Raw genomic sequence first — 24,730 nt, forward strand, 5'->3', positions numbered from 1 at the left:
GCAAAATATCGGTCAATAATGCTACACAATGAAATGAAATTTGGTAGGTAGTTTGTCTTTGAAAACTCGGAGGACTCGCCAAACTAAGAATGCTTTTCATGATACATGATAGAAAAGTACATTAAATTTGATGCTCATGTTGGGATCTCAGGTTGTTAAGTTTAAAGGGAAACAATGAGAAACATTCGGGAGTGAACATGTAATTTATTTTTATATTTGTTTCCGAATTTATTCCCTGTTTTTCTATAGTCTATACGGGATCCGTCACATACAATATGGAATAATGGCTACAACTTTTTAAATAATTTTTCTGTCCAAAAATGTTGCAAATAAAAATTAGAAGACTAATTTGTTGTTACTTTTCGACGACCTTGAACTTTTTCCTTCTTAGCCCACAACATTCCAACGAAGTCTAATTTTAGTTTTCAAATGTCACCCTCTATTTCCGAATTGTTTCGTGGAATATACACTTATTTACGCATACAGACATATCAAATTTTGTTAGGTAAGAAAAATTTCGAGAGTAACATTATTTCCTTATTTTATTAAAAAAAATTAAATTCCATCATAAAAGTTAAATAATAAAAAAATCCTCTATATTTGTTAAAAGTCAAGTAAATAGCATTCCGGAAATTCAAATTTTTAATTAAAAAAAAATCGTACTAATTTTTTGCTTTTCCAAATAAAGTAGCCGGTCCAGTCGCCTGATTTAAATTCCTGCGATTTTTTTCTTTGGCGCCATTTAAAAAATCAAGTTTATAAGGATCGGCAAAATAACGTAGATGATTTGAGGGCTTATATCTTCGGTGTAATGCAATCAATCAAGCAAGACACCGATGCTTAGATGTGAATATCATTCATGCAAACAATAATACTGTGTTTGGATAAGGACGGAAGACACTTGGAGCAAATTCGTTGAACATTAAATAACAATTAATTCTCGTAAGCAGTAACTAGTTATTGTGCCTTTCTTATCGAATATAATTTTTTTAAATAAAATAAAGAAAATAATGTTTTTCTCGAAATTTGTCTTATCTAACAAAATTTGATATGTCTGTATGCGTAAATAAGTGTAGATTCCATAAAACAATTAGAAAATAGACGTGGACACTTGAAAAACTAAGATTGGATTTAGTTGGAATGTTTTGGGGTAAGAAAAATAGTTCAAGGTCGTAAAAAAGTGACAACAAATTAGCCTTGTTACTTTTACTTGAAACATTTTTTGATGAAAAAATTATTCAAACATTTATTCCTTTTATTTCATATATGTATATGACGGACCCTGTATAAAATTATTTTATTGTGTATTTATAAAATTGTTATTTACTGGCCACAACGATGTAGATAACATTTAGATAACTAATTTAAGCCAAAGGTCACTTACATCAACACGGATACTAGGAATTATAGCCTTTTTTTAATAATCATTGAAACTTCCACACTATGTGGCCAATTTTAATAAATAAATATTTCTAAAATGAAGATTGTGTGTTATTATGCCTAAAATCCTTAGTATCTATAAGTGCAGAACCTGGAAAATAATATTAATTTGCTATTCCCGTGCGAAATAATGCATTTTCTCGCATGTATTTGAGTGCGGTGCTATTTTTCCGCAAAAGTGATATTGACAGTTATATTTCCGCATTGATTACCTGAAAGTAACTGTGACCTGAATCCATCAAACAATCAGTCAGGTGACAATGTGTTCGTAGAAAGAAATATTATTCCTAGGTCTTGCGGAAAGAGTTTTTTCTACAGTCAAGTGCGGGAAAGTAGCACTTTCCGCCCTTTTATCTCTTTTCGCATTCGTTAGGAAAATAACTATATCACGTTAGAAGCAATATACTTAAATCCTAACCAAAATTATTCAGGGCAGTTTTCAAATATGAGCGTGGTTTACATATTATGATGAGACCTTTGGATAGCTACCACAAGACAACAATCTACTTTATTAATATAAATTAACAACTGCAAAAATAATATAAATAAGATTACAACACTGAAATTCACGGGGTCAATCAACGTGCTGGAAGCAGACAAACATTGTGCTGGAAAAGAGACCTTCGTAGTTCAATTTACGCAAGGTGTGATCCGCAGATAAGAAAGTGTTTCCCTGATTGGCTTAAAAGGGTAATTTTAGAATCACTTAATAGATGTTTACTAAACAGTTGTTCTTTTCTGCCTGCGTCAAAATGGCTGTAGATGTATGTGCGAAAAGGAAAATTTGCTGCTTTTGGCTTTATTGATAATCTGGTATTACCTTGCAGCGATATTATTTAATACCTTTTAAATCTAGCAACTATTATTGTATTCTACCTGACGAACTTCCCTGTTGAGGACTGGCAGTGTTACTTGGCTCATTGTCTGCATTTTTGGGAGGATCGACCGTCGTCGAGGAAGGCCGATCATAAAGGTAACTTCGGTATCTATATCCGGAGTCGTAGTCATTTGAAGTAGGATACCTGGATCTGTAGGTGTTTGCACCGTAACCACCATTGCCATAGCCGCTGTCGCCATATCCATTATTAGGTATGTAACTGTAACAAAAATTTTACGAAATTGAAAAATTTGCTTGTGACTGCACGCCTCTGAGCCCAATTCAGGTGCAAATTTGAGAATGTAACAGTTTAGAGATAGCCTAACTGCCTTTTCTCTCATCAATCACCCAGCAAAGTAAAACCAATTTAAACTTTCCGAATATATCCCGAAAAGCCTAATAAATAGCCAATAATGGGTGAGACATAAGAGGATAAGGGATATCCATACGTTTTAACTAAATCCAGATTCCATATATCTGGAATTCCGAATTCCTGCAGTCCGCATTGTAAACGATTTCGGGGAAAGTTTTAATTTATTTTCAACTTCTAAAGGTGTGGATTTACAGCCCAATCGTCTGAGTAAGTGCATTGATAGTAATTTGAGTCGGTTCGGATCTTTAATGTAATCGCTCGCTGTTTTTGCCCCGAGATCCTTAAATTAGTGCATTCATTTGCCTAATTAAGCAAATATACTCAATTAGAAATTGAATCCTCACCATGAATGATGGGAAATTATCCTGGTTGAAATGAATGAAGAATGAAAAGTTTGATTTTACTTTGATCCTTTAAACATTTTGCCAACATTCGAATAGCTACCGATTTTCATAATAAAGGAATAAAGTTTTATGTTTTTACCGTGAATAATAAGGAGCGAAGTTCAGAATTCGTAAGGAAGTTGTTCTTTACTCGTGCATAATATTATATTTACAACAGTAGGCAAATAAAACGCAATTATTATTGTGTCCTTAAACGGGGTTTCAAATGCTAAAGGGAAGACCCTCTTCATGTTATTTGATATGTTGAGTTGGAAACTAAAATGTCCAAGAAAGACAAATTAGCAAAAAGGAATATATTTTGGTGACGTATGCATTGAGATCTTCTACACTGCAAAAGTTAACAAAAAGGGTTAAATAAGGGAAATTTTTTGTGTATAAATTCTGAAATCATCGAAATTTTGCTTTTTGATTGTCGTGAGTTTCTCAAAAACTATACGTGGCATATAGAATGGTGAAGGGGAACTATTACTAAAGCACTTTTTATAGCAAGTCTAAATTTTCTTTTTCCACAACTAATACCTTAATCAAAAATTCTAGCAGAAGAGTACAGGGTGTCCCATTTTCGTTGTAATCGTGGGATATCCCGGTTGTTAGCAAAGATAGAGAGATGCGGTTATCGCGAACCTGTATCACATTTTAGTGAAACAAATGATGACGTTGATAGAATAGTTCCAGTTAACTTAGTTTTTACACTGCAAGGCGATTTTGAAAATATTGTATTTTGGGACCACCCCTGTAGTCTGACTATGCGTCAATTTATTGAAAATGTAAAAACGGCATCAGATAGAGATTTTTACATAGAATCTAGTGGTGTAGTCAGATTTTATTTATAATTCATAATTTTCGAGATATGGACCAAATTTAATTTTTTTTAATGGGATAGCCTGTATATATTTACCTATCCTGATTCCCTTAATTTTCTCCATTCCAAAAATATAAAACTCGATATGGTTATTTCAAATAATAGAATATTTTCAAAAACGTTTTGTAGTGTAAAAACTACGATAGCTGGATCTATTCTGTCAACGTCATCATTAGTTTCATTAAAAGGTGATACAGGTTCGCGAAAACCGCATCTCTCCATCTTTGCTATTATAATAACCGAGAGATCCCATGATTACAACGAAAAATGGAACACCCTGTACAGTGTGCCTTTCCAGCTTAACTGGCAGAGTGACAGCCCTGAAAAGTGTTCGCTGGTGCATACCCAACCGAAGATAGTGAACTTTTTCTCTAACTTTAATTATTGTCCACCATGTCAATAAATCATTCACACATAATTTACGTTAAATCGTTCTATGGAATTTCAATGTAATGCTAGATTTTTCGTATTAGGGAAGATGGACAAGTGACAATTCCATATATTTTTTCCTCACAGATATTATGTTGGAGCCTGATAATTTAAACGTTATATGGAAACGGAAATAGCCCATATTTCTATAGGAACCCTTTTATAGAAAGTAATTTTAAAATATAAGTTTTCCTTGGAATGAATTCTCAATTGAGAAAATTTTTAATGGACAACTTCAAATAAAATCATATTAATAACCTTTTGATAAGTAGTCCATTGCGAATTTTGTAACGAAGTTTTCAAACTTCCAAGTTAATTAATTAAATAATGACCCATGGAAAATCCCATGTACACTGTAAAGTTCGACAAGATCGCATAGATGGCGCTACCGTACTAGTGTACCTCTCCTTCAGAGTAAATCACAATAAAATGTGATTTTTGGCTAAGGATTACCGGTCAGGGAAAAACCTACTTCCTAATGTCACTTTAAAACAAATTGTGCACAGCGTTTTCCCACTAACGCTGATGTAGAATAACATATTTTTAAAGATTAATAATTCAAACAAAGTTAACATTCCTTTCTCCTTCATGTAGAAGAAAAATACGTCCTGCGGTGTTTTCCAGGATATTTATTTTTGAAATTGCAAGTAATTAAATAATTCTTTTTTAAGCCACACTTCTCGACGTAAGAAGTTCTTTAGCTTATTGAAAAATAAAATAATTATATTTCTGCGTTGATGTTTCCGGGTCGATTATTATTCTTGAGAGAAGCTGTCTACAGCGGTGAATATTTTGCTATGGGCCTGCTTTCGTATGCTTGATTAAATTTCCGCGCTGAAGAGTTCGCAGATTATAGTCAGTTTGGTAAATAATATATTGAATTAACACGTAATCTATTTCCGGCATCCTGGGAAATTACCGACTGTAGAAACGAGGAGTAACTGCCTGAACCTCGTCCGTATCCCCCCTTAATCATTGTCGGATACCATCCAGTTATATTAAAATAAAATCAGATTCTTATTCGTCACCAGTTAAATAGTCCGTTGCTATTAACAAGATTCATTAATTAATTTCGTACGTACTTTTTCATTTGCTAGAGCTTTTTCCATCGAATCAAGTGACGAAGTTCGTTTTATTTCCTCATGTGATTTAACCGCAAAAACTGCGAAACTATGTTTAATTCATTTTTTGAAAACTGACAAGAAAAATGACAAGACGACTCAAAACATCTAGTAATGTATAATTTTTTAAATGGGACACCGTATATACAATGTATCCAAGATAAAGATGTCCAGCATAGGGATCTCGCAAACGCTAATAGATACAGACTTGAGTAAATAGGGGAAAAGTTGCGCATTCAAGGGAGTAGTTTCACGATGAAAACAGATGTACAAAACTATTATTGATTTTTCAGTTGTTTCGAAAAAATGGTTATGGCGAGGCATAGATGAAAAATAAAACCGCTTTTCCATTGCTGTTTTCCAACGGAAAGGCGTTGCAGGCCAGGCCTTTACCATCTGTGTTCACTGATGCAACGTGAAACATATCTCAATATGGGATTGTATTTTCTCATTATAATCTAAGAATGATCATAAGAGATTACAATCCCACGTTGAAATACTTTCTACATTGCATCAGTGGTCACAGAATCCCAGGCCAGACCGTAGCTGTTACGGATTCTGTATCCACTGATGCGGTGTGGAACGTATTCCAACATGGGATTCTAATTTCCTATGATAATCATTGTGGTTAGTGGAATTTATTTGATTTCAAGTATTCCCCCTAACAAATCATCAGGAAAAACTACGTAGTTCCATGCCAAGGCCTTTATCGTCGGAGTAAAGTGGGGTGCTGTCAGGAAATATACAGTGGTTAAACCTTGATTTATAGATCTTGGCTTAAAAATTCAACTTCTTACATTTACTTCTTACATACTTATTGTACACTTCGTCGGCCTGATAACGTGAACAGTTATTTCGAACGACCGGTGAAGGCCTAATCACGTAACTTGGAGCACCATATAGGCGTTATATTTGAGTGCAATGTAACTTTCAGCCACATCAGCATCAAGTCATTCCACCATTTACGATGCAACTACATAAACAGAAATTTCGTGGGTTAACTAGCATAATCCTAAACTTACATGTGTAACAAGCGGGCCGGAAAATAACGCCCCAATTGTAAATTAACTGGAGATTCTCGGAGATCTCGGAAAGTCGTATGTAACGAATTTAAAGCCTGGACTAACACCAACAACCCGAGACCGTGTTTGCGAATTTTACCAGAATAATACATTAAAGCGCTGTTATGCTCTTGGGAACATTTTGGACGAGACTGGACGCTGAAAATTGCTCGACTAGTAAATTTACTTCTGCGGGACATATTATATTCAACCTATAAAAGCCATTTCGAAGAATTATAAGGACCTTTTCTATTTAGAAAAGGATTAATTTCCCGATGGTCCTGTTTTAAGGCTCGGGCTTTAGAGGCCAATTGAAACAAACAGCCTGTATAGGGGTAATTGTGGCTCTTAAATCGGTTAAGCGGCTGAACTAATGGCTGAAGTTGCAACCTACGAGCTTAAGCTCTCTCAAAATTGCCAAATATTTGGCTATTGTGGGATTACACTAAGTTAGATTGACGAAGGATAAGACTTTTGCAATATTTTTGCACCTCTTACAGTGCCAAGTAAATTAGAACTAAGCTCTAGGTATTTGAGTTGTTGGAGCTTGGTGACAAGTCGTATATAACGAGCTTAAAGCTACGTCTGCAACAGTCTCGACGATACCCCGCTTTTTGCTCGCTTATTCGGAATAATATCCTTAGACACTTCAGACGTAAACCTGAATTAAGTGTTTTTCATTGAATAAATCCAAAAATTAATTGAAGAACAGTCTAAGGAGACGAGCTTACATGGTAGAATATATGAGATCTATCAGCTAAATACAGGAACAAATTGTTTTGCCCAGCATCTGCATCTCTTTTTACTTTTGGGACGATCGCCTCAAGCACAAGTAGGGGTTGTTGGAAAGCTGGAAGTACACTTTTATACTATTCATACTATTTTTATTCAAAAAAGGGCTTGGACAAATACCTTTGTTAACGCTCCGGTACTAAATCTACTACCATCTTCAGAACCCTAAAAAAGGCGTCTTACCAATAAGTCTTAGTAGTTAGTTTTTTGTTTGTGTGAGTATTTTAGTTTTGTGGATCTTAAGAATATTGCAAAAATATGCATCGCTTATCAGAAGCTTTGCATTGCTCAGTTTGTCAGGTCTGAAAATCTAACCACGAAAGTGAAAAGAGAGTATAAACTGTTACCTCATTACAATTTCGTGAGAAGTATCAACTTGGCAGTCATTCCTTTTTGATTAAAAAGTTTCTGAAACTTTAATAGAAAAATTCTCCGGCGTTTACGGATATTAGAATACTCTCGGAAAGTACCGAAACTTCGATATTCATCCTATTAATATTTGAGTAAGCCGTGGAAAGGCGATTTTTTGCCCTCTGAGTCTCGTTGTTAACCGGATTAGAATTGATATTTTCCCTTCCAGCATCGCACCATTTTCATATTTCGATTCAATTGGTTATATTCTTCATATCGTTTGTGAGTACAATTTTGGTATAATAATGCACGTAAAACTGTATAAAGTTGTCCAATATATCATGATATTATGCGACAGGCTGAGCAGACAAAGAATTGTTAGTGGCCACTACACGAATAACGCTTAAATCCATGATATACAACAGCTCGCCGTAATGTTCGAAGTCCAACGACACTTTGGGCTTATTTATAATTTACAGGGTCACACGAAATGAGCCTTATCACATTCTATGGAATACGGTAATGCCTAAATAATGTCTCTTCAAGTTATTTATTATGTTATCGGGAAATATCCAGAAATAGGATTTTATATGACATTCCATGGGAATATTTATTACCTCCGAACTTGTATCCACAGTAATAGTTATAACAGTTGTTGATTAAATCTCTAATTTTAACCCCTGAGGTTGGCACTTAATTTTCTTTTCAGAAACGTATTTAATATGTTCTATACGTTTGGGGCGAATTGTTCAGTTTTTCTTATATTTTTTGGAAATAACGCCTCTCACATCTGTAGGGGTCCTTAAAGAAGTAGAGGTGCACACTGTTCTGAATTAAAATTAACCGAGAATAACATTTACCCTCTATTAAGGGTTTGGGCGAATACCTTTGCGAATGTTTCAGTAGCAAATTTGCCGCCGTCTTCAGAATCTCGGAAAAAAAGTAGAAAAACGAAAATTAAAAAAAAAGGTAAATTAAAATGTTTGAGAGGTGAATATTTAAAATTTGTAAAACGCTGAAATTCATCTTCTCAATCTTTGAAGAACGACACTTTTTCTGGCACGAGTCATCTCATTTCAAAAGTTTGATTCAAGGTAAGTGGTTGGTGTTTTTACGATTTACTCCGTGTGGTATTCGACAATATTTAATTTCTTTTTATGTGTTCGAGGTTGACCTCTTACCTAAGCATAGGTAAAGTATTATTCATGCTTACTGAACAAGAGTCCAACTAACGATTTTTATAGAACACATGCACTTTCCTTGGTTTTACGCTTCATTACCTTAATCTTAATCAGGACTAACATCGAAGAAAATCTTCCAAAGACACCTGATCCAGAGAGATTCACCGGGGCTCCTACCCACTTAAAATCTGGGGTTTCCTTATGCTACAGTCCGCAACGATCCAACCCTGCCTCTAGGGGATAAAACGTTAGTGTCAAGGAGCTTGTGGATGTGGCTATCGATTCCTGTAGTCTTTTTCCACGAGTGGAGATATTGCAACTGGTCGTCCATTTCTTCCTCCTGTGTCCTATGTGGTCATCTCAAGATCGAAGGTTATTGTCCCTCTTGAGTGGCACACTTCATGTGTTCTTTTTCCTTAACCATCGTAGAAATCTCATTGCTACAACGCTTTCGTTTGATTTTGCATTCCAACATCCCGTCGACGAGGGATGTTGAAGTTAGGTTGTCCACGCACTTTTTAGCACGTCTTCAAATTAACGGACATGGGAAAATATAGTGTCTTGCGGTATCGACGCTTCGCAGTTTCCGCAATGCAGATCCATTTTCCCTATTCTGTAGGTCTAGTCCTTAAAACTACTGTGTCCGCTGAACGCTTAAATTAGATAGAAGTACAGGTGTCTATATTTGCACGAAGTCCATAGGTCTAGATCAAGGATCAATCACTTGATTCACTGCCTCATGTCCGCCAGTCGTGTCCATCGTGTTTGTCGATTCTGGATGGTCGCTCGCTTGACCTCACATCCTTGTGGGTGGGGCAGCAGTGAAAATGGTGCACTCCTCAGGGAGGAGATCAATTAGTGCAGTCTTTGCCAATCTGGGTTGCCTCCAGGGGTATCGTGCGGTACGCACAAATTACGCATCAGGGCTTTCTTTTGGACATCCTGTGCGTACTATTTTACTGTCACTATACATCCCTAAATGGGGGCGAACCAAGGCTACCCTAACAAGTGCCGAACTGTCCGCATTCGAATATTGACCGAATCCTTGCGTATTGTTCCTACCACTGCGGATGCAGTAAAATATTACTTCCCGCACTTGTTAGGCAAAGGATTATATTAGAAATGTGGAGTGTTTTTAAATTTTGAAACAGCAAAATGTGCAGCGGTTTATTCAACATAATAAGTCTTCTCATTCGCGGATTCATCCAACACGCAAATGGTCTCTGGGAACGAGTCACGGTCAGTGTATTTGTCAAAATGGAAATGCTAATTGGGCGAACCACATAATGCCCGGCTGCTAAAACGTGGCGGTATTCATGCCGAAAGCCGGATCGATTTTCAACTGAATGATGCAATTTGTTTGCTTCCGTTGAGATTATTTCCATTAACCACACGTGTCCCAGAGAACTGGACTTCAGAACTTCTACTCAAGAAAATACTGGAAATGTTTATACACATAGTTCACTCGCGAATATACAGGGTGTCTCAGAAACATTGGTACAAATGAATATAGCATACTAGCGGATAAAGCGACTCAGCTAAATGCCGTATAGAAAAGCTGTTGTTTCCATTCCACGGGATGTTTAAATCTTTTATTTTCTGTAAACTGAGAATGAAGCGAATTTTTTTAATTTATGACCAACATCAAATTGCTGTTGAGAAGGGGCGGAGGGGAAGGGGGGGGGAGGTGTTATGATAAATTCACGTAAAATATCCGTTCCAAGTTAGTTGAGAGTTGGTGCCAGCTGTGCCTTGACTTTCTTGTCGTGCCAACAAGGCTTACAATCTTTCCATTTATACTATTTGCCCATTTAACTTTTTTTCATACTCATCAAAGAAGTTATGCCTATTGACTAAAGTTCTGGCAACTTTACTTGAAAGAATTTCTATCGAAAAGAAAACCTAAGTCAATGATGGCGTTTTATCGGTTCTATGGAAATGAACCTATTTGCAAAATTTCCAGGACATTGATTTTCCGGCACTTCCTCGCGGAGAAATCAAGATCTAGCTATCTTTACCAGGATACATTTCTATAGAAATGATGAAATAAGGATACATTATTGATTAGCTTCTTGTTTTCCATGGAAATTATCACCTAGATAAAATTGCCAATACATTGATTTATTGACTCTAAGGGCGCAGCCCCAGTGTTTAGCTTAATATGCTGATTGACTTAGTATCCATAGAACCACAACCCGTACCATGCTGGTTTACTGAGTATTTTGCAAAGCAAATTTTGATTTATTTGCTGCAAACACCAATCTGTGGGAGGATTAGTCCATAATTAATTTCTTATATTTCAGCTTTAGCAGTTAATAGAGACCAATCAGAAAAGCCGGCCAAACCTGTTTAATTTACTGATTTCATTGGCGATATCTGTGTTGGATTTAACCAGGTTCTTTACAAATATCGATTATCTACATTACTAACACTTATTAATAGTGATGTTGCGGGATTAAATATATCAAGAATTAATGTTGGTTAGATCAGATGAAAGATTTTTTTATCTGAACGATTTACGACTGTCGGAGCACTCACAATCAGAAGCATTGATCTCTTTAGGTTCGTCTGTGCACCAAATCATTCTTTCCATCGCAAATCGATTCTGTGCCACACCTCATCTACTTTCGATGGCGCACGATCGGGGGAGAGGAGGCCCGTTTCTGCGATGAAGTCGGAGGTCATCAAGTTTAGGTGGTTTTAATGATCATCCATAATATTTTTGGACTCATATCTCCAAGGATTGTGGATCCAATACAACCACTTAACGCATAGTAGGAAATTTGCCTAACAAATGCCCTACTAGAAGTTCTAAAAAATTATAAAACACATCTGCGACAAATCTGATTCACGGCAATAACATCATGGTTTACCTTTCGCAAATGGTTTCACGCAGACTACAGACTTTCTAGCCGATATAAGTGGCAACATGAAAATTTTCAATAAAACTCGAAATCCGAAGAGTATTTCGTGAATCATGCCATTATCCACTTCTAGACTGAATTCGAGATATTGACGCTTGGAATCTTGCACTTATTGCACTTTTTGAAGTTCGATCTTCCGAACAGTTTCACTTACGCCAATATGATTTTCACACATCTGTATTCAACAGTTTGGTTCAAATATTTATATGAAGGCGTTTATAAACGAATAGAAAATTCAATTTAAAGCCGGAAGCCCACTGATGAAACAGAAAAGGCTTCAATGAAAATGTTCTTGATTAGTTTTGTTCAAAATTCATTTTACAATGCATTAAATATCATCGAATACAACCTAATAAATCAAAACAAATACACATACATTCATAATTCATAAAAGCAGTTAATTTTGTATTTAATTATTTAATTATGTCATTGATTAGGAAATTCCTAATTTTGAGTAACGAGTGGGATTCGCAAAATGACACGAACTGTACAGCATTTTACGAGTTAACTGATAACATTACACGAGTTAAATATTATAATATTTCCTAATGACTGTCATACATGATTTTTTTTCTAATTTAGTTTATGATGAAGGAATTAAAAGAAAAAGGTAGTTGGAACTTATTCAAGTTGCACCCCACATGTGTAGAAATGCGGCAATTATTGCTGTTACTGGTTCCATTTCTTAACTGAAATGTGCAATTAAGGTACTTGTTTTCATTATTTAGCTAGGAAATAATACCAGGTTAGTCACCGGTTTTGATTATGAAAACTTTATTTGTCAAAAGTAACAAATAGCTTATCGAACAAGGGTGAAAAGTGAGTTTGGTCAGCAATCGAGTGCCGTATAGACACTTTCGCACGTCTTAGGTATAGGGTGGTCCACGTAAAATGATCCACAACCTTATCTGAAAAACCGTAAGGTTTAGCAAAAAAGTTTAAAGTAAAAGTTATTCAGTTTTTCATTATTTTTCATTTTTTAATGTTTTCGAAGTTACAGAATGGTCCAGAAAACCGTAGCCTGACGAAAAAACATTTTTTTAAATGGAATAATCTATATTTTGTTATGAATACTAATTCTGCTTGTAACTATAAACATAACAAAATATAGGTTATTCCATTTAAAAAAATGTATTTTCGTCACGCCACGGTTTTCTCAACCATCGTATAATATTAAAACATAAAATTTCATAAAACACTAAATAACTTTTATGTTAAACTTTTTTTTTTAACCTCACAGTTTTTGAAATAAGGTAGTGGACTATCTAAAGTGGACCACCCTGCACAATACTTTAATTGCAAGCGCATGTGTCTAAACTTTATTATCTTCTGTGAATTCACTTCAATATTACCATGCGGTAACTTTTTACACGCACACGCTCGATAAAATGTTTTGCCGCACGCATATAAGTCTCAAACACTTTAAAGAAAATTGATACGGACGCATGCCGGTTTGTCGCCCATTCGTAGGAAAATACACTACAAATTTAAAGAAAATGTTTTGCTGGAATATGTTTTCGTTTGATTAATGTGTTTTAATATAAAACAAAAACGTTTTACGCCTCAGAGAAATGTTTTCTTATACTGCAACTTGTTTTGTCAGTGTTACCCCGACTAAACGTTCTAACATGTTTCTTCTTACTCGACGTACAAGCACGGTCCCTTATTTTATGCAAAAACATTCCAATGCACTTCGTACGTGCTGTTTGCATAGGAAGGTTTTTTTCTTCACAACAGCAGAACATGAAGTTAGATAGTAAAATGCTATTAACAATACTAAACGCAAGACGTGCTTTTTTATCTGCATTGAAGTAACCGAATGCCGCCAATAACATCTGATTTTATTAGCTCTCTCTTCCTCCCCTAGAAGAAACAACCACCGCTAACAGTTACAAAATATCACGCAACTTAATTCAAATCCTCTTCCTTCACACTCATCGTAAGTATTAAACATGTATGATCGTTGCAAGAACTTCAAAACATTTTTGTACACATCGTTTTTTCTCATTAGTGTACGTTAACTAATGAAAAGGCGTTTTTCATTTATAAGAAAATTTTAGCGTAAAACATTTGCTTTTTAAGTGTACGTTGGGATATTTTCAAATTAAGCAAAAAGATGTACATGGTGAGTTTTTTTTTATGATTGCTGGAGAGATCTCAGAAACTAGCAAAACTACGGAATCGGTTAAATGGGGGAAAGCTTACAGCTTTTGGGGGCCAATGCAAAGCTACTTTTGGCTTCTTGAAAAAGTCTATGGCTTTCTAGATATTTGGCAAAAAGTAAATTTTGTTGATTTGTTTTAATCGAACTAGCGGTATAATTATTGATTCTAGATAAATTAGGTAAATACCAATGTTGTAGAAAATTTTGCTCTGAAAATAATAGGCTAAGCAGATTTTCCTGACAACCGTCATTTTTGAGATATGGCATAAACTTACTTTTTCTTAAACAGAAAGCATAGTAAGTTAAGATTTATTTAAAAAGGTATTTTTTCAACCTCTAAAATGATATCAATATAGTGTAAGTAATACATGTATATAGTATAAGTAATATATAGTATAAATAATATATAGTATAAATAATATATAGTATAAGTATATTTTTGCCATTTTGAGAAATAACTGTCTACTTATTGGTATCATTTTGAAGCTTGAAAACATATCTTTATAAATAAGTCTTAATATGCTTTCCGTTTAAAAAAAATAAATTTATGCCATATCTCAAAAATGACTGTTGCCAGAAAACATGTGCATAATTTATCTTTTTCAGGGCAAAATTTTGTGCAATATTTGTATTTAAATAATTTCTTTAGAACCAATAATTGCATGGCTAGATCGGTAAAAAAGAAATCGACAAAATTCGGTTTTTGCTAAATATCTGGTAAGTCATGGACTTTTTCAAAATACCAAAAATAGCTTTTAATTGGTCCTCTAAAGCTGTAATTCTTTCCCCATTTAACGGACTTCGTAACTCTGCTAATTTTTGAGAGCCCTTCTCTAATCATCGAAAAAACTCGTCCTGTAGTATATAGAAACATTTTTGTTATATCCCTGTGCTGCCGGTCTTAGTTTGAGTATTCGGTTAATTAAGTTAATTCATTTAGAATATATTGAGAACCGTGAATTAGCCAAAAATTCAATATTTCTTAAGGGTAACAATAAAATTAAAAATTACTTACGTAATAAGCGTAGAATGTGCCATTTAATCGCACACCGATTGCACTTGCCCAAACAATACCAAGTAGGGTTCGATAAGGACGCTTTTACATTTCGGTGCAAAATTTTTCCTGCAAGCTCACGTGTCTAAAATTTGTTATCTTCTGCAAATTCAATTAAATACTAGTGTGCGGTAAAGTTTTGTCGCACGCATCTAAAAGTTTGACTAACCTGAACCAACCACTTACCTTAATCTTTTGGGCTGATGGCATGACTTATGTATATCAAAGAAACTTTCATGCCTCGGCGATTAAGAAGGGGAACTTCGGAGCATTTGAGACAATTTAAATATTCACCTCTCATACTTTTAGTTTGCCGTTTTTTTTTTTTTTTAGTTTTTTCCTCGGTTCTGAAGTTGGTGACAAATCTGGCGCTGAAGCGTTAATAAGTGTGTTTTTCCGAAATCTTAACAAATGATGAATGTTACTTTCGGTTATCGAGAGTTGTTTTGACTGAGGATGGTTGCAATTCCAGCACTCCAACAACCCCTAGTGGTGTGTGAGGGGTTGTTCCCGAAAAAAAAAAAGATTACAATTATATCATCTAAAATATCCAGGAATCCCCTTGCTCATCAACTCCCAACCACAGCGACCATACTTTTGACAAATTTCGTACAAAAGCGATAAATTTGCTGGCGAAAAGCACCACCTCTTGTCTCATCCATCTCCGACGTTTTATATTATGCTCGACGTGAACAAGTTGGATGAAGCGATGCAACGTGCGTTCGGCTGATATTACTGCGAACAAGCATAAACTCGTTGTTTAATAAGCTGAAGATAATAATTAGGTGCTGCTACATCGATCCAGGCTTACTTAATGAGCTATTCCTCTTTAGCAGCTCGAATGAGAATTTTAATGCTTCGCGAGGCACCTAGCTCCGTATATTTTAAACTGCGCTTTAAGCTGATTGATGAGGACGCCATTTTTCAATTCTGATGGATAAGCTGTAGCGGATTTCATGTCAGAGAGCGCTTTTAAGCTAAACCACCCTGTACCCCCGTCACTTCGCCAGATTATAAACTTAATTCCCATCAGACGTTCTATTTTATTCAGAAGTGCTCTATATCGAATGGAATTCGTGCGACTCCACCTCTTCTTTTCGAAACTTCACAATCGGAACTGATTGTGTTGATCTAATAAATGCGACCTTTCGACCTACAACGCCCTAAAAGGAACGGAGGTGATTGATTTCTCAGTAGGTCAAGTAGGAAATAGTGTTAAGAACTGATAGTTAGATTTGTCTGTTTGCCTTTATATTCTTAGCAGCCTTAAATTCGTTCGAATTATGTATGAAAAGCATTCTGAAAGCGTAAGCTTATTCCAAACCTACAACCCAATAATTCTTCTCCTGGAACCAACTTTTCAGGCCAAGTAAGTCGTAAAATTTTAATCCCCTTGCACTATTGCATTCCTGGCATTGTGCTTCAAATACTGTAGAGAGCTGTTTATACGGTACCTCGTATATTGCTGCAAATTTATAGTTGATTTTACGACGTTGCAGTAGCATGATGTCATTTTCGCAGCAGTTTTATATTTTTAATAACAACTGGCCTCCTACCTGCAAAGGCTCTTTATTGAACGCGACAACACCTGCCGAATGTAGTAATGGGAAAACCTTAATTAGGTTTGTCATCTTTGCAAACAGAGTTTCCCGAATTTCCATAAACAGTGAAATGCTTTATGATTTTATATACCGAGGGAAATGATCTGTCATACTCGAAATAAAAACCGTAAAACCACGGTCATGAAAACAAAGTGGAAATGGAAAAACTTTGCTGCTAAGAAGAAGTAAAGTCTGTTTTGTGTTAAAAAGTTGGAGATGGGTTAAAATGTAAGTGTGAAGGGATGTTGTGAAGTAGAGTGGAATTTATAATGACTGGATTTTAAGATTAGTTTTAAGGAAGAGTCATGAAGTTGCAACAAAACTATGTACAAGCAACGACAATATAAACAGGTAGGGGAAGCAAAGTCTGACTAAATATCTAAAAACATTAAAATGAGAAACGCTATACAGTGTGTAATATTTAACCTGGAATATCGAAATATCTCTAACTAAGCATCTTATAAAGAAATGTCTAGTATCAACTTAATCACTCTGAGGGGGCAATGTGTTGGTGTCAAAGTTAATCCCCCACCAACCCCCCTGTGAGCGAGGTGAGGGATAATTTTTTTAATTTAAAATGGCAACCCCCATTTTTTAACAGATTCGGATACTACGGCTAAAAAAGAGAAAACATTTCTCGAATCATGCAATGTCGATTCGTGCTAGAAAATACTGTAATTAACGAAATTCAATCCATATTTCAAATGGCAACTTCCACTTTTAAAAAATTTCTATGGGACAAAAATACTCCATAGTAACAATCTGTGATAAATAAACAATAATTTAAATAAATAAAATATCTACTTTTAAACATTCTGTTGTTAATATTGCTTCACGATGGAGTATTTGACTGCAGAACAGAAAATCGAAATAGTTTTGGTGTATAGAGAAGCTGGTAGGCATTGAGATAATGCTGTCAATCTCTACTCCAGCGTTTTCCTGAAAGACCACAATCTCGGATTTCTTTCTATCGTGCGATTAAAAAAGTTATTACTGTAGCGACGGTAAATCAGAAGAAACCGCTCAGCTAATGTGTACGGAGAAAACAATCAATTTGCAGTCTTAGGTGCTGTGGCTTTTAATCCCAAAGTGAACACAAGAGAAATATCCGAATTATCAGGAATTTCCCATATAAGTGCATGGAGAATGCTGAGGATGCATAAGTTTCATCATTATCATATCTCTTTACACCCAGAACTCCATGAGGAAGATTTTCAAAATAGTTTAACCTTTTGTCAGTGGGCATCTGGACAGATAGAACGAAATCCCAATTTTTTCGGTTGTACATTATTCTCTGATGAGTCATTTACAAATCATGATACAGTTAGTACTACATAATACATAACATGCATTACTGGAGTGTTAAAAATCCGCATTGGCTTAAACAAGTTGGGCACCAGCGTCCTTGGACTGTCAACGTATGGAGTGGGCAGTAAGTTTATCGATCCCTACATAATTGATGGGAACTTGAATGATGAAATGTGCCGGAATATCTTGGAAAATGAACTGCCCATATTGCTCCAGGATTTAAACTTTCAAGTGCGTCAAAACATGTAGCTTCAACATGACGGTTGTCCGGCTCAGAATTCTGTGGTGGCAGGAGAAGTTCTTAATCCTAATTTTAACGGTCGATGGATCGGCAGATCTGATCCGGTGAATTGGCCTGCTGAACATCCAGATCTTACTTCACCGGATTTCTTTTTCTGAGGACATCTCAAAGATCAGGTATATTAAAAAATACCAACAACATGCGGTGATAGGATTCTGCGAATTATAAATGCTTGTGTCAATATTTCAAAAGACACACTTCGTAGATGTGAAGAGCCCTTTAAAACACGGATAAATAAGTGCATTGAAGTCCAGGAACACCATTTAGAACATTTACTGTAAATAAAAGTTGTATAAAAGTTCACGTTTTTATTCATTCTGAAGCAGATGTCATCAAACCTTTCGGTAAATCATAAGTGGAGGAGAAATTGAATTTCGTCAATTGCGGTGTTTTCTAGCTTAAAGCGAAAAAAATATTTTAGACAAATTTTTTATATTTTTAGCCGTATTAACCGAATCTGTAAAAAAATTGGGATTGCCATTTGAAATTAAAAAGTTCATTCCCACCCTGCCACATGGGGGGTGAAGGGGAATCAACTTTAACATCAATATATTTCCTTCTCAGAGTAATTAAAGTTTTATACTAAATGTTTCTTTATAGAATGCCTAGTATTCAATGTATTTCGATATCCCAGGTTAAATGTTACGTCCTGTATAAGGGATTTTCAATTATTGATTTACTGATTTGTGAGAGTAATTAAACGACCCCAGAGTTTGGCTATAATAGTTATTTAAGCAATAAGTATGAGTACGTACATGTAAAGTTTTATGACTCGAATCACTTTATGCCAGAGCTTGCAAGCGAGTGCATAAACGGACTAAAACCTGTTTGCGTATGCGTTACATTTAACGTTTCCACCTTCATGTTCATTATTAACAAACAAATTTATAAGCGAATCATTAAAATACTTCCCAAGTACTTTAATCACCTATGAAAAGAAAATTTATATCTATTCGTCCTAGTTCAATCATTGTCGGTTTCATACTAAGCAGAAATGCTACCTGCTTTATTCTAGTCTTTACGACTTTATTGTACTAGGAGTATAATGGATCAGTTTCGCATAAATCGGACACAAAATGCTTTAGATGCAAATATTAAAGGCTCCTAATTGGCCCTCTCTGAGTCTGATGAAAATAAATAAACCAATTAAAATGATAATAAAGCAGTAAAATTCACACTTTTCACAGTTTCCATAATATAAGGAATTGCATTATAATAGTATTCGGCAATAATAGAGTCTGAGAGGGGTAACATGCCATCCGCACTTTATGTAAGATTCAAAACATATATTTTTCCATTTTTTCTCGACAGATTTAAATTTTTTTCACAAAATGCGTTTACAGTGTGGTCACGTTAAGAATTTACTACAATTTTAAAATGTCTATATTTACTGATTTTAAAAAGGTGTGCGAGTGATCACTGCAATAAAAAAAAACTACGAAAACGGTATGGTTTGGTAATAGAAACGATATTACTACATTGAAAATTATTCGACAATTCGATATAAAATGGTTTTGTTGCGCTATCTTGCAATCTAATCATTTCTGACCTTTTAAATTGTTTTTTCATTTCTTTTTTTACATTTGAGAGTTGGTAATTTACAGGTGGTCAATTGGGGACTGTATCAATCGATTATGGAAGATCTATAAATAGGAGAAATCTGAAAATTTGGCATAATCCTAAAATATTTTTAAGAGGACAGTTTTCAAGACAACAATATGTCCGGTTGCAGCAGAAGTAAAAATGTTATTTTAAAAAGATTAACGTATTTACCATTAATGCAGAATAAAATGTACCACACAAGAACTGAAGCCTCCAACCATCTGGACCTCAGGTCAGTTTGGTTCATTTAAAAGAAGCATTTTAAGAGTTGGACAACAAGAGTTGCAAAATAAAACAGAGAACTAAAATCAGCCAAATTTCAGCATCCAATAATAGTATTCTGCCGCATCATCAAGAACCAAAGGAGAGCGTTAATGATTTTTGTCATCAATTCACAAATAAAGCTTATAAACATTTAAAGCTTTTCCTGATCAGTCAACTTTGAATTTTTTAAAAATTGTATTTTCCTATTTTTGGATTGCAGTTGTGGTATGAGAAACATTACTTACCGATCTCTATCTCCATAACTGTATCCCCTGGCGTATACTCCATTTCCTCCATAGCCTCCACCGTACCCTCCATAGCCTCCACCGTAGCCTCCATTTCCTCCATAACCACCGTTACCACCATAAACTCCATTTCCCCCATAATAGTCAGGCCGTCCATAATATCCTCTTCCTGAATAGGCATCATATCCAGATGCTCCTGAGCCCCTGTTATAGTAATCATCATAGAAAGGGTCGTACCTAAAAGTTCCATTAATATTTTGTTGTTTCATAAGTAAAATGGTAGGTAGTACTGCAAAAGCAATAGGTACCTATCTCTATAGTAAGGGATGTAATTGCTCCGCTCTCTATAATCGTACCCTCTATTATCGTAGCCTTGTCCTCTGTCATAGCCTAGTCCTCTGTCGTATCCTGATCCTCTGTCGTATCCTTGTGATCTCTCGTAATATCTCTCCCGAGGATCATACCTGTCGTAAGACGAATATGGGTACCTGGTTCTGCCTCTATAATCCCTGTAGGCAAATAAATAAAAAAATGAAGTTTAATCGAAAGAGAAGGGTTTTTTCACCTATCATAATCATCAGCGTATCCATCTCTACCGTAGCTGTCGTAAGGATCGTACCTGCCTCTACTGTAGTAGCTTGCATATGGATCACGATCATTCCTACATGACATTATTTATTAACTGTCATTCACGTTCATGACAGAACACTCATGTTGACTTAACGGTCATGTCACAGGTATATTACCTACATGGAAATCCTGGTAGGTTTACCTGTACCAGGCCTGTTTGGGTAACACTTGTGTTCCATCATAGGGGTGATTCTATCCCATACATAACAGCATCCCCTAACCTATCATAACCTCCACGACCTCTTAAATATCCAGTTTCACAAGTAGTACACCTCTTCCCTAATCCGGTACCACCTTTGACACCCTGGTCATCTTCAGCAAATCCATCTTGTTTCAAGGCCCCCCCACCCCTGGTTTCATCTTTGTATCCTTGTCTGTATTTATCCTCTCCAGAATAGTATTTGCTGTCTCTTGCCTTCCGAACTACCACATCTTCTTGCGTCGGTGCTTGTGGTGCACCAGCTTGTCTAGGCACTCGAACTAAGGCCACTAAGTCTGTTTGAGATTTGAAGAGGTCTTTGACGGTGATTTGCTGGTGAGTGTTCACTTGATGGGCAGTAATGCAGAGTATGATCACGAGGAAGACCGGATGCACCTGGAAAGTTTAATTGTGGAGATTCAGTGTTTGAAGTTGTTAAGTAAAATTGTATTTAAAATTACTTTTACTTGAAAGTTCGCATGGATCTACCCATTATTCCCCAACCAGCAACGTTCTTGCTCAAAATCATGAGGACATCGTTATGTAATGTTTTTAAAACTGTAGAAAACTTAACACCCTGTAGATTTACGCAATTCGTTCCGCATATCTAATAATGTAGGTCCTAGAAAGTTGGGTTCAATTCCAGATTTGAGTTAAATATCTCATAATACCTGGGAGTTACAAAAAAAAACTTAAAAAGAAATTTTGACACCCTGTATTTGTGACATAATATCTTGTATAGTCATCTAGTAATGAAGAGTTTACGCTCGTGTCATATAAGATTCTTGACTTATTGTTGGTCGTAGCACCCGCTCTTGAAATTATGCTGTTGTTAAAACTTCATTTTGGGACACCCAGTATTGTAAAACAAAAACGATTTTGTGAAATACGAAACTTGATATTTGTCTTTGCTGCACATCGTTCCAATGGCGAGATCTACGATTTGTATCAGCAAATAAGAAATTATGTACTGTGCTACGCTTTGTATGACACCACGTACATTTTAAGCGATATGGACTTTTGTCGCTCTATTGGAAGACCCTGTGTTCAGCATTGATTGCGTTCATGAAGCATCTATATTTAGAAATTGGCATAAAATTTAAAAAAATATAAAAGATAAGTACGGGTAGTAACAGATAAGAATCGAGTGTTGTAAGATTTTAGGACCATCTCCACTAGTGGGGTCGATTCAATCAGATAGGGTTATGGCTATCAAAAGCTAAACTAAACGACGTAAAGAGAGCAAAAGTGTGCAATTCCTAATAGTTACCATGGAACAGCAAATAGGTGAACAAAAAAATCTTTCATTTGACTATAACCAAAATTGATAGTCAAATCTAACGGTGTAACAAGTTCACCGATCAAATCCGACGAAGCTCTTCCACTCTCAAGAAAACAGCAATAATTATTTAAATTCTTGGATATTTTCAAGACATTTTTCTTAACAACGATTGTTAGTGATCTCCTATATTTAAGACTCTCACTCTAGTAGTGACTTTCCTCTTCGAATTGAGTATCAGGCACAAGACCATTGACGCCTCTCCCATTTTCCAGGAAGATCAGTGGAGGTTACTGCTTATTGTGTTATTTGCAAAAGCCTAGTTTAACTAAAGAAAACTTACCTCGGTAATTATTCGAAATGCCATAATGAGATCTTAACACTCAATACTAGAACTTAACACTAAATTGTCTAATTCCTCATCAAAAGAGCGGACAAGCACCAACCCGATGTAGGTAGAGCCACAAAGGGAAATGGCTGCGTGCAAGAGTTCAAAACTCGATGAATCAAAAGCGGTGAAAAAATGATGAAAACCAATTCGGGACCGGTCATTCTGTTTTATTGTTTAAGAATCATAAGCGTGTCTCCTCTTTGCGGGTCAGAATTCAGCCTTGACGGGATGGATTAGGGGATATGCGCATAGGTGGAACATGCAGGCGGGCGCTTGTTCGTCTTAATTAGGGTGAAAGCAGACGCCTCTGTAAAAATGAATTAGCAGTCTAGCTAATTTGCAAAGGGAGGTTAAATTGTAATTCAATCCGCTATGCTCAGTGATGGATGAAACTGGGGAAAGGCATACTGATTAGTATTGTGAAGAGCGAGGATAAATGAACGTGTGTACGCCAATGGAAACATATGAAATATCATAATTTTCATATTGCGTAAACAGAAAAACCTTCTGATGTTTGGTTGATTATAATTATTGTAATAATGACACTGCCTGCTATTAAAAAACATAGTAATTATTATTGCAGATAAATTCCTAAATACTTTTTAAAGGGTTTCAATTAAAATTCTTTATAGAATTTAATTTTTCCATGGCCACATTAAAGAGATATGCACGAAGCAAAAACGCCAACGTCGACGTCATAATGTGCATTCGCAAGCTTGAAGTTGATAAACACCAAGGCCGGTTAACTCAACCGGAAGCTTAAGGATAAGTGAGTTCAAGTTCAGTTCCGGCTAAACTGACATATGAAATTAAACGTTCTGAAACTAAGAGGTATGAAGGTAGGGGAAAAATACAGGGAATATCGAAAGTAAAGCGCCATAATTTTGTCACATATTCCAAATCAAAAAGTGATTTAAGTTTAATCTGCATCTGTATAAAGTAAAAGGTGCATCGCAAAATTCCTGGTAGAGTGCTTTGAAATAAATTTATCTCCCTGCCTCCAACTCGTAGCTAAGTTCAACTTTACATTTTTATTTTATTTTTTTAATTAAGTTATGACATACGAGCCACACTGGCAAGTCTTTCCCCAGCACTTTCGACCAGAGGTATTTTTTGGATATAACCGTTACATTCTAAAAGTGCCTTGCTACTGAGACACATCCCTGGATTCAAACACATCTACAGAAAAATGTCATGTATTGCGTGCTATTGACTCAAATAGTTCGAAAACTAATACAATTAAGAAAAAATTCAAAAAGTTTTGAAATTTAAGAGATAATGCGCATTTTAGGAAATACGTGGCGGAAGTAGGAATGGTGGCATGCAGCCAAAATGTTTGGGATGTTGAAATACGACCTGACCCTGGATAAAGTGCTACTTTACCCTTATTGTATATTTCAATAAAGATTTGTAGAATCTGCTTAGGTGGATTCTAAAATATAGCATATTTCAACAACAAACAATCCCCTACATTTCGGCAACAAGCCATTTTTGAAATATAGTTTCTAATGCAGGATGAGTCAGTTTCACCTTGTCGAATACTGCTAGTTGATAAAGAGCCTTATTTTGAGTCAAGTATGCCATATGTCGGGAAGCTCTTAGTTTTTGAGATACAGGATCTCGTCCTCATGTTCTCTTCAGGACTTATAAGATTTTTACAGCCCCTCTTTAAGTCGTGTGCACTTAAATAACTTCCCCATCACTCTGAAAATATCCGGATTGTGGGGATAATCCCTTGAAGGTACCATCTCCTTTCCTTTCAGCTTGTTTAAGTATATTTTCTCTAGATCACGCCATTTCCGACGGTAGGCCTGTGTCTAGAAAATCCTTACTAATATTTCTCCTTGCCTCTCTCGTTTCTCGTTCTTAGCAGAATT

General features: G+C 35.7%; 1 protein-coding gene across 2 annotated transcripts; it reads right to left on the minus strand.

Annotated features, from left to right (window-relative positions):
- Positions 1-254: 254 nt before the first annotated feature.
- On the minus strand, positions 255-22,991 carry LOC136420087 (TATA-binding protein-associated factor 2N-like). 2 transcript variants are annotated; one of them, XM_066406852.1, is made up of 6 exons: positions 22,806-22,991; positions 21,206-21,579; positions 20,920-21,015; positions 20,711-20,863; positions 20,355-20,591; positions 255-2,537 (listed from the first exon to the last, which is right to left on the minus strand). In XM_066406852.1, exons 1-6 carry the CDS (start codon positions 22,827-22,829, stop codon positions 2,303-2,305), a joined length of 1,119 nt encoding a protein of 372 aa, XP_066262949.1. In that variant the 5' UTR covers positions 22,830-22,991; the 3' UTR covers positions 255-2,302. The 2 variants fall into 2 exon arrangements, with proteins under 2 accessions (XP_066262949.1, XP_066262948.1); XM_066406851.1 differs by having other exon boundaries at positions 20,355-20,587; positions 20,659-20,863.
- Positions 22,992-24,730: the final 1,739 nt, after the last annotated feature.

Source organism: Euwallacea similis, chromosome 3 (assembly GCF_039881205.1).
Source record: "Euwallacea similis isolate ESF13 chromosome 3, ESF131.1, whole genome shotgun sequence".
Taxonomy (NCBI): domain Eukaryota; kingdom Metazoa; phylum Arthropoda; class Insecta; order Coleoptera; family Curculionidae; genus Euwallacea; species Euwallacea similis.